At 33.4% G+C, this 11,507-nt stretch overlaps 1 protein-coding gene across 1 annotated transcript; it reads left to right on the forward strand.

Moving 5' to 3' along the window:
- The first annotated feature begins 8,458 nt into the window (after nt 1-8,458).
- Nucleotides 8,459-10,785, forward strand: LOC132159685 (uncharacterized). Its single transcript, XM_059569262.1, has 5 exons — nt 8,459-8,929; nt 9,008-9,340; nt 9,509-9,667; nt 9,842-9,936; nt 10,201-10,785. The coding sequence occupies exons 1-5, from the start codon at nt 8,902-8,904 to the stop codon at nt 10,327-10,329; spliced, it is 744 nt and encodes a 247-aa protein (XP_059425245.1). The 5' UTR covers nt 8,459-8,901; the 3' UTR covers nt 10,330-10,785.
- Nucleotides 10,786-11,507: the final 722 nt, after the last annotated feature.

Consider the following 11,507-nt stretch of genomic DNA (forward strand, 5'->3'; position numbering starts at 1 on the left):
CTTGGGGCTTTTATAATAATGTTAAATTAAGATTTTTTTATGTTTTTGAAAGCTGTAAAACAGAAAAATAAATATTATGAACTACTATAATTTCAATTAACTGTTTTAGAAGAGAATATATATGACTGGACTGGTTGCTTGTTTATATTGTAAGATAAATATAAATGCTTATTTGTTTGCTCTAGATTTGTTTATGTGTGATGTTAATATCCAAATTGTAAGTTAATGTTTTAAGGGTTTATTAACATATTTCAATGTCAATAAATAGGGCTACTGTATTTGACAGCATATAAACGTATGTAATGCTGTGTGCTGTAGTGAGTCTTTTGGTTATTTGTATTTAAAGTCTTCATTCTCTTGCTATGGTCTGTTTTCTCACAACTGTGGGTTTGTTGTCTTGAACTCTAGTCTGGTTCAAGTTTTTGTGAAAGTCACTCATTGCACTATAAAGTGTTTTTGCTGGTTTCCTTTTTTATTCTGCTTTCTGCTCAGATTAGTTTTAATTCTTTTACTGCCCATTTAAACAAGCACAGAATGAAGATGGAGCAGCTTTTAATCTTTGGTAAGTTACTCAGTTTTTATGACTTTAATGATTTTTTAATGATTGGATATAGTTTCTATCAGAGGTCTATGCAAGATTTATGCACGTTTGAAATTTCAAAACACAAAACCTTTGTATTTTCTGTTCTTTACAGAAGCTGCTCGAGATCACAATCAGACTGAACTGAGAATAACATGCCAAAAAATAATCCGTAAAATATACAGTAAAAAACTGGCAGCTGTGGTTGCTAGAATTAGACCGTAAAAAATATGGTAACACCGTTTTAGGTTTAACTTTTTTTTTACCGTAAAACATACGGTAACACCATTTTTGGATTAGGTTTAACAGTTTTACCTTAAACGTACAGTTTAATACTTTAATTTAAATGATATAATATTAATACACCAACTTATTGAAGTACTGAAATCTGTTTTGTACCTTTGTAATACACTGGTAACCACCAAAAGCAGATAGTGATGAGAAAGTCACGTGATTAAACAAAGCCCATCACAAGCAGCTTTATATAATAAGATATAGAAAGTGCACTGTGTCATTCACACAAACACTAAACACCATCATGGTGAGACTCATTAAATTGAAATATACAATAAACATTAATTGAACATCATTATATGTAACATACAATAGTGATGCGCGGGTCGTCTCATAACCCGCGGGTAACCTGCGGGTCGGGTTGGGGCGGGTTAAGAAATTGGCACTTTTTTGCGGTGCGGGTTGGGGTGGGTCACAAAAAACAAAAATTTTAAAAATCCATTTATGTTGCATGGAATTTAGTGGTGGAAATTTTGATTCTTTCAAGAGATTATTTGATTTTCAGTTCATTCACCAAAATGATTCGTTCACTGATTCGTTCAGTGACCATTTCTTCATATTACACAAATACGCCAGCAGTTGGCGAAAAAGTATGGAATTATATTCCCGACTTTTTTCAAAAGGAATTGCAAATTGTATTTGCAATTGCGTTTTCAATTTGTGGACGCATAAAATGTGACATAATCCAAACGCAAATGCAAATCGTGTATTACCGTTTGCATTTTCGTTTAAGCGAACGCACAGTGTCTGCCAAATTTAAAATGGAAATGCAAAGTCCGTTTGCAATTGTGTTTCCCATATCTTACGAGATGTGAGCCTGTTTGAATTTTCAACGTCTACACTGAAACCTGTCAATCAAGTGACAGGGGTGGGGCCATTTTATTGGGCGTGTTTGCATTGGGAAGTGACGTCACTCAAAGTCGACGGTAATAAAAGAGGCAATTGATATAATATTTAGTTTCATTTGTAATGACTGTATATATACACATTTCCCTGAACTAAGTACATTTCTGCTGCTATTATTATGTTTAAATGAAAAATGAAAGGAGGCAGTGGTATTTCATATCTTTTTTTGTTTTATTGTAAATATACAGTGAGGAAAATTGCAGTAGTCAAGGCGAGCTGACTGAAGTTATCAAGTACGCTGCTGTTTGCAGAATTACCGGACCTGCGTCCTCGCAGACATCACACTCCCGAGTCGAATGCACAAAGTCTGAACTACCGAGGATGCAAGTCCGAAATCGGCAATTCTGAAAGCACAAACTGACGCGATATTAAGTTTTTAATAAACGCAGACTTGCTCATTGCATGATTCAGATATTATGCGCCACGAGACGAGAGTCACTAACCACCGAGCTACCGATCTACACCAATCAGCTCCAGATCTCTCGATTGAAGACAGGACTCTCGGCAGCACATCGTGCAGCTGCTGAATCAAGGAAATGTGACCGTGTTAACTTGTGACCTGTGTTTACCTATTATGAAAATAAACCATAGCAGACCACTGAACAGCATGTATATAGTTTTTTTAACCTCTGATTCACGCAGTGTCCAAATTGTTAGAACTCTCCTAAGTGCGTTCTCAAGCAGGGGCATGAGGTGTCTTCTTTTTCTGGCTTTATGGCGGATCTCAGACTTATAAGTGAATTACCACCACCTATCTCTCAAGTGGACAATTGACACTCTATCTACAATCAATATAGGTGGTGGTAATGCATTTATACGTCTGCAATCCGGCATAAAGCAAGAAGATGCCTCACACACCTGCTTGAGAATGAGCTCAGGAGAATGTGCTTAGGAGAGTTCTAACACTTCGGACATCGCGTGAATCAGAGGCAAAAAATGCAATAAACACTGTTCAGTTTCTTGCACAGACCAATCGTTTTGTGTCTTTACACATCGATGTATTGTCAAATTGCCGCAGGGTTTAATATGTTTTTTTGTGTATGTTTTTCATCATTTGTAAAAATGGTTTAAATTAAGTATTTTAAGAACTGCAAAAATATTGAAGGTTTTCTGTTCTGTATATAAAAACAATACAATTCTATGCAATGTCCCCATTTGGATAGCTAAGAAAAAACATCTGTGTGTCAGTGTGTGGTGTATGTTTATGAACTATGTAAATAATTTATTTCATTGTCAATCAATAGGCTGTTTTGCACATTTGATTAATAAAACTTGACTTGTGTAATACCAAGTGCTGCAGTCTGTCTACTGTTTCTGTGTTTGTTCAATGTATCTTTATTGCTGCAGTTTTTTCTACAGTTGTGGGTTAGTTGGCTTCAACTCTGGCCTGGTTCATATGTCAAGTTCGTGTAAAGTCACACATCGTGGTAGACATCAGCGCATGGGCCTCTGATATCTAAGTCTTTACATCTGTTTCACTTCATCACTATTAAGTGTGTTTGCTGCTTTCCTGTTTTTTTATTCAGGCATTTTTGCTCCGATTAGTCTGAACTCTTTTACTGCATTTCACTTGAACAAGCACAGAATGAAGACAGAGCAACTTTTAGTCTTCTGTAAGTTACTCAGTTTTTATGATTTTATCGACTTTGTCATGATTGGATATTTTAACAAGGTGAATCTTTTACAATGTTCTACAGAATAATCTGAATGATCTGTGTCTTTGTGCAGGTCTGCTGGTGTGTCAAACTACAGCGAGTTTAACTGATAAACTTGTGAATTTAGGGGAAAACGTGACTTTAGACTGTGAGATTGATGTAACAGACATTTATTGGGTTTTCCAGAAACTGACAGACTCTCCGCTGCTGATACTGCGAACTTTCACATCAGAATATGCATCATCTTATGTACAAGACCAAAGACTGAAAGACAAATATTCATCACTAACTCAAAGCCGTTTATATATTATTAATATAACTATTCATGAATTAGGAATATATTATTGTGCAAAACCTGCTACACCAAAACTACAGATCAGCAATGGCACCAGACTTTACATCAATGGTAAGTATTTCTAAATCACATTTACAATTGACACAAATAAAGTATGAGTATATTTATAACTATAAATTATCTTAAAATGATTTATTATATACACTGAAGTCTATCAGAGGCGTTTAATCATATTTGGCATAAAACATAAAACTGATGAGAGTTCTTCTGCTTAAACAGAATCTGCCCAAGATCAAAATCAAACAGAATCTGCCCAAGATCAAAATGAACCAGAAGAGAAATATCAGAAACAGCCATGTGAGGAAACATTGGAGATGCACATGATTTTGTCTGTTACATCCATCCTGCTGAATGTTGTGCTGATCATTGCAATAATTGGTGAGGTTTCTGAGATATAATCACTTTGAAAAAAAACAAAAAAACATGATAGCATGTTCAAATTCATTTGCCCGGTAAATTAGGTTTAGTGCAATCCTTTATGAAAAGTTTCTTTGAAACATACTATTGTTTAATGATCACGTTGATCTCAATATAGCTTAACTAAAATGTAATGTTATACTTTAGGTTTGTTAATGCTCAAACTTAAGCCTAGAAAAAGACGACAACAAGCCCAGAACGTGCAACCAGAGCAGATCGAGGACTTAAACAATGCACAGGTAAGACTTATATTCAATAATTAATTGCCATTTAAGTTCATAATACAACATGTTTCCAAAATGCTCAGGCAACAGCTAAAATTTAGTGAATCTGATCTTTCTACATGAACATTAGAAACTAATTTCTCTTTTGTTTTGTAGTTTTCTGAAGTGGAGTTTCATCTGTTTCACCCGAACAACAACACTTTTGTTCCTTTTCAAAAGCCAAAGACAAAACCTAGACAAATATAATCAAGATTATGTCACATTTTATAATAGTGGTATGAATATTGTGCTAAATAATTAGTATAATACAATACTAGAAATGTTTTCACCACAACTTTATTTGCTTTTGTTTTGATAATTAAGTATCGTAAATAAAATCCATAAATCTAAATTCTGTATGTTTATATTGAGTAGCTTCCTTCTTTGACTTTGGGCTTTTATAGTATTATAGTATAGTAATATAGTATTTTTTTTATTTACATTTTTTTCAATTAACTGTTTTAGAAGAGAATATATATGACTGGACTGGTTGCTTGTTTATATTGTAAGATAAATATAAATGCTTATTTGTTTGCTCTAGATTTGTTTATGTGTGATGTTAATATCCAAATTGTAAGTTAATGTTTTAAGGGTTTATTAACATATTTCAATGTCAATAAATAGGGCTACTGTATTTGACAGCATATAAACGTATGTAATGCTGTGTGCTGTAGTGAGTCTTTTGGTTATTTGTATTTAAAGTCTTCATTCTCTTGCTATGGTCTGTTTTCTCACAACTGTGGGTTTGTTGTCTTGAACTCTAGTCTGGTTCAAGTTTTTGTGAAAGTCACTCATTGCACTATAAAGTGTTTTTGCTGGTTTCCTTTTTTATTCTGCTTTCTGCTCAGATTAGTTTTACGGTAGCACTTTATTTTACAGTCCTGTTCCTCATGTACATACTATGTACTTATTATAGTAATTACAATAACTATGTAATAACTATGTACTAACCCTGAACCTACCCCTAAACCTAACCCTACCCCATGTAGTTACCTTGTATTACCAGAACTTTCTTAAATAAATACACTGTAAGTACACTATAAGTACATGTTAGTACACGTACTGTAAAATAAAGTGCAACCAGTTTTACTTTTACTGCCCATCATTTAAACAAGCACAGAATGAAGACAGAGCAGCGTTTAGTCTTTGTTAAGTTACTCAGTTTTTATGACTTTAATGATTTTGTCATGATTGGATATAGTTTTACGAGCTGAATCGGTTAACATTGTTAAATTTTACAGAATGATCTGTGTTTCCTCACAGGTCTGCTGGTGTGTCAAACTACAGAGACTTTAACTGATAAACCGGTGAATTTAGGGGCAAACGTGTTTTTAAACTGTCAGATTGGTGTGAGAGACATTTATTGGTTTTCCAGAAACGGACAGACACTCCGCTGCTGATACTGCAAACTTTCATGTTCTACAGCATCTTTTTTTATGATGATAGATTAAAAGACAACTATTCATTGCTAACTTGGAGTCATTTATTTATTAATAACATAACTGTGGATGCTTTTAGGAATATATTATTGTGTAAAAACAGGCTCACTTCTACAGCTCAGCGATGGCACCAGACTTTACATCATTGATAAGTGTGTATATAATCATCTTGGCAAATCAGTTTGATCTGTTTTTATATCTATGAATGACCTAAAGCAGTTATAATGCATTATATTTGTATTTATCCTTTATTTCTATCAGAGCTCTATGCAATATTTATGTATGTCTGAAATTTAAAAACACAAAACCTTTGTATTTTCGGTTCTTAACAGAAGCTGCTCGAGATCACAATCAGGCAGAACTAAGAATAAGTAGTTTTGTACTTCATGCAGAATATTGTCATGTATTTTGGTAATAATAGTTCTACAAGTATAATATAAGCGGTCTTAACATTATATATATATATATATATATATATATATATATATATATATATATATACACAGATGTGTTGTTATCTTTACCATTCTGTAGTTTGCTTCAGTGGAGTTTTGTCTGTCCTGCCCGACTTTGATTCTTTTTCAAAAATCCCTAAACAAAAAAACCAACAAAAACACAATGAAGTGTAAATTATACAGTCGAATAAAAATATATTTAGCTTAATTTTGCTTGTTTGTTGCAACTTGATGTGTTTGTAGATCTGTATGTAAAATTCTCAAGCTTTTTCCAGCTTGGCTTGTCTTTGTTCTTGTCTTGAAAATTAAATTCTTAATAATTAAATGTTAAAAAAAGTTGTTTTAGTAGTGTGAATAATATTAATCATTATTATTGTAATACTCGATAAATGAGTATACATTAAAAGATTATTTCACCCCAAAATAAATAATTGTCATCATTCATTCACCCTTGTGTTGATACAACCCCATTTGACTTTCTTCCATTAAACACAATTAAAAGGAAAGTTAAGCACGATGTTGTCTGACAGTCTCCGTCATGATTCATTTACAGTAAAACCTGATGCTGACTGAGACTATCATTCTGCTCACAATGTGTTCTTGTATTCCACAGAAGAAATAAATGATTTATTATACACAGGCACAGTTATTTTCTTAATTGTAGACTCACAGACGCACCTGTCTTCTGCTTCAGTTTAGACATGATGAGATGCGTTTGTACTCCTTTAACCGTGAATTGTATCGACTCGGATATCTTCTTTATATGTTATACAAACAGAGCAATGTTTTATCTCTGAATGTTCAGCATCGAAAAGTGCCTTTAAATTGTGACAGCGCCCTCTATCAGCTGATTTCAGTAGCACAGTTTGATGAGGCAAATCAGAGGTTTATCAATAACATAGTTTAGACTATATTATATTTTTTACAAACGTGATAAAAACCATCTCATGTTTTTGAGATGTAATACACCAAGTTTTATTTCGAATTACACTAGTTCGCTCCTGAGTCCTTTCAAGGCTATTATTTTGTCAATTTCTGTGCCAATATATACATTGGTATTATTTGTTTGGTCAAATCTGGTAAAGATATGGTTTTTAGAAATTAAATGTAGCCTAAATTGACGTGATGTCAACTGTTTACTTAAAATATTTGATCATCTTATAAGTCCAGAAGGCTTAACCTGCAAACTTAATAACAGAAATCTTCAATAATTTAATTTTTGTAATTAGGCCTACATTTTACCAACATTTTGTACGATTCGTTCAGTCAAAAGAATCACAGGTCCAAGAAGAATAGGATTCTGAGAAATCAATCCTCCATCACATATCACAATGTTTTGCAACCGTTATGAAATCTTTATTTCTTAAAGGGATATTTCAGCCAAAAAAATGTAAATTCCCTCATTAATTACTCAGCCTCATGTCGTTCCAAAGCTGTAAGACCTTTTTTCATCTTCGGAACACAAATCAAGATATTTTTGATGAAATCTGAGAGCTCTCTGACCCTCCATAGACAGCAAGGGTACTACCACGATCAAGGTCCAGAAACATAGTAAGGACATCAGTAAAATAGTCCATGTGACATCAGTAGTTCAACCGTAATTTTACGAAGCTACGGAGAATACTTTTTGTTGGCAAAGAAAACAAAAATAACATTTTAGAGATATTACGACACATGCGCACACTTCTGCTACATGTAAACAACTGAAGATGAACAAAGGTCTTACAGGTTTTGAACGACTCCAGGGTGAATAATTAATAACAGGATTTTCATTTTTGGGTGAACTAACCCTTTCATGTTCTCTGAACATTCAAAATATCCAGTGTAAAACAATTAAAAAATAATAATTATTATTATTATTGGTTATACCAATGTTAAGGGATTAATTCATTTTTTGATTTTGCAAACATTTTGGAAATTTAATTAAAAAAAAAAACATAGATGGACCTCTCACTGAGACAACTATGAATGAACACTGTTACTGAAAGAATGCTTCAAAACTGTAAAATAACTTTGCTAAAAGGTTCTCTGCTATCTGGGTTGTTTTCAGTATAAATGTTTCAGAGGATGAAAAAGTGATGGTGGCTACAAAGACTATGTTATACTTGTACAGAACATACATGTAGATGCATATAATCTCACACTTGCTAATGTGAAAATAGGTCAGAAAAACCACATGCTGGTGCTGTCAGAAAACACCCAGACATATGGCTGATGAGTTTGGTCAGAAAAAAAAAATCAGCTTCAAAATTAAATTTATTTTAGGTACCAGTATAGCAATTTCATAAATCACAAATAAAACCTATAGCCAGCTGAAATGACTCAACCAAAACAAACACTTTATCTCATGCACTCTGACCTTCTCAAATGCTTTAATATCAGTAAACAATCTGGTCAGTTCAAGTTCAGCGTCTACATCCTCTTTTCAAGGGTGTATGATGGTTTCCTTCTCATTTTTTTCTGACTGTGGTAGCACTTCCTCTCTGACTCGTAGTTAAGTTTACCATCTTACCGCATATGAGCAAAACAAAGACAGAATGAGGACGGTGCAACTTTTACTCTTCTGTAAGTTACTGAGTTTAACTTCTGTGTGATCTTCAAGGTTGAGAGTTGTGTGTTTTACCATGTGTTTTATCTTCCCAGGTCTGCTGGTGTGTCAAACTACAGCGAGTTTAACTGATAAACTTGTGAATTTAGGGGAAAACGTGACTTTAGACTGTGAGATTGATGTAACAGACATTTATTGGGTTTTCCAGAAACTGACAGACTCTCCGCTGCTGATACTGCGAACTTTCACATCAGAATATGCATCATCTTATGTACAAGACCAAAGACTGAAAGACAAATATTCATCACTAACTCAAAGCCGTTTATTTATTATTAATATAACTATTCATGAATTAGGAATATATTATTGTGCAAAACCTGCTACACCAAAACTACAGATCAGCAATGGCACCAGACTTTACATCAATGGTAAGTATTTCTAAATCACATTTACAATTGACACAAATAAAGTATGAGTATATTTATAACTATAAATTATCTTAAAATGATTTATTATATACACTGAAGTCTATCAGAGGCGTTTAATCATATTTGGCATAAAACATAAAACTGATGAGAGTTCTTCTGCTTAAACAGAATCTGCCCAAGATCAAAATCAAACTGAATCTGCCCAAGATCAAAATGAACCAGAAGAGAAATATCAGAAACAGCCATGTGAGGAAACATTGGAGATGCACATGATTTTGTCTGTTACATCCATCCTGCTGAATTTTGTGCTGATCATTGCAACAATAGGTGAGGTTTCTGAGATATAATCACTTTGAAAGTACAAAAAAACATGATAGCATGTTCAAATTCATTTGCCCGGTAAATTAGGTTTAGTGCATTCCTTTATGAAAAGTTTCTTTGAAACATACTATTGTTTAATGGCAATATAGCTTAAATAAAATATAATGCGCTTTACTTTAGGTTTGTTAATGCTCAAACTTAAGAAGCCTAGAAAAAGTCAACAACAAGCCCAGAATGTGCAACCAGAGCAGATCGAGGACTTAAACAATGCACAGGTAAGACTTTTATTTAATATTCAATTGCCAATTAAGTTCATAATACAACATGTTTCCTCGGGTTATTCTATTATTTCTCTAGTAAACTCATTAGGTGTGAAATGTTAACATCTAAAGCAACTGTGAAACACATACAGTTAGCTAACATAACTCTACTAGATGTTCTACAAATTTACAAATGTTTTACAAAATCATCCAAATGTGTTCACTTGTGTGACGAAGAGGTTTATAAAGTGGCTAATTTCATTGTTATTGTTCTCGTAGTATTCTGAAATCAAGTTACCCACATGTTCCCGAAGAGAAAATCCCATTCAGATAAACGGCACTTATGCACTTCTTCAGAACCCAAAGCCACGTTCTGGATCAACACATGCAGAAATCATCACATCGTGAAACATGCAAAGTTGATAATGAGGTCTGACACCTTCTGTGGGTGTATCATTTTCAGTATGATTGAGTTTTATAAAGGTAAATGTATTTCTGTCACTGTTTGAATGAAACCATGTTATTTGCTTATTTATAAAATGCATAATTTGGATGTGTTTTGCTACCAAGTACCTTAGACATGTTAACAGATCGATCTTGATTAATGTGGTTACAGTTTACATAAATGTCCAATGCATTAAAATAAAATTACAATGAAAAAAATGTATTAATCCTGATTCATTTTTATTTAGGTTAACAAACATAACTAGTTTATTATAAAGTATATTATTTCAGTTTGATTGTATTGATTTTAAGTGGTTAACCATGCTGTATTAGGATGATTTAGTTGGTCCTCAGACTGGCCAAGATGGTGTTTAGCTGGTCTCCCAAATCTGGACAGCCGACAAGTACCCCAAACACATCAAAAACCATCAAACTAGGTCAGAAAACTACTTTATCTTAGTGGAAGTGCAAAAAAAGTGCAAAAATATTAATTATGATACAAGGTAGAGCACAAAATGGCAAGAAAAATACTCATTCTAGATATGTGTTGTGTGACTTAAGTTTTGTCATGCTTCTATCGTGTGAACAGATTGGTAAAAAAGTGCTACTTTTTTGGAAAAGAAAAAACAACAACTAGAGAACAACAGCGAAATACATGCATTAAGTTAAAAAACAAGTTAAAGGGTCTTGGGATCAATGTCGTTTCAGAAAAACATCAGCCAAGTGTTTTAAACTTTTGAATATTGTTTTCCTCAGGAAAGTGTTCTAGCATGCACTTGCTAGAAAAACTTGCTTTAAGAGATGGATGGAGTTTATTATTATTATTATTTGGGTTACAGTTATTTGTACATTTTGTATGATAACACAATATTTCATAGGAATTAATGACATATATACACACAGGGCTGTAACCACCATAGACACTGAGGAAAACCAGTCCATTAAGATTTTACATATCTGTATCATAGACTGTATGTAAACAGTCTTTGATACAGATCTGTATCCATTATAAATTTAAGTTACAAACCAAACTGGGCGAGGTTTATTCTTCACAGAAGCAGCGCGTGAACTCCAGCGCCACCATTTTTAACGGTTAAAGAGAGCACGGTAAGATAGAAGTAGCGAAACATGTAATAGTTGAC

This window comes from Carassius carassius, chromosome 16 (assembly GCF_963082965.1).
Source record: "Carassius carassius chromosome 16, fCarCar2.1, whole genome shotgun sequence".
Lineage (NCBI taxonomy): Eukaryota > Metazoa > Chordata > Actinopteri > Cypriniformes > Cyprinidae > Carassius > Carassius carassius.

Excerpts from the sequence above, each read along its gene's own strand:
- LOC132159685 (XM_059569262.1), top strand. The coding sequence starts at position 8,902 with ATGAGGACGGTGCAACTTTTACTCTTCT. Across the intron at positions 9,341-9,508 it reads CACCAGACTTTACATCAATG|AATCTGCCCAAGATCAAAAT; the intron begins GTAAGTATTTCT and ends CTGCTTAAACAG. Across the intron at positions 9,668-9,841 it reads GCTGATCATTGCAACAATAG|GTTTGTTAATGCTCAAACTT; the intron begins GTGAGGTTTCTG and ends GCTTTACTTTAG.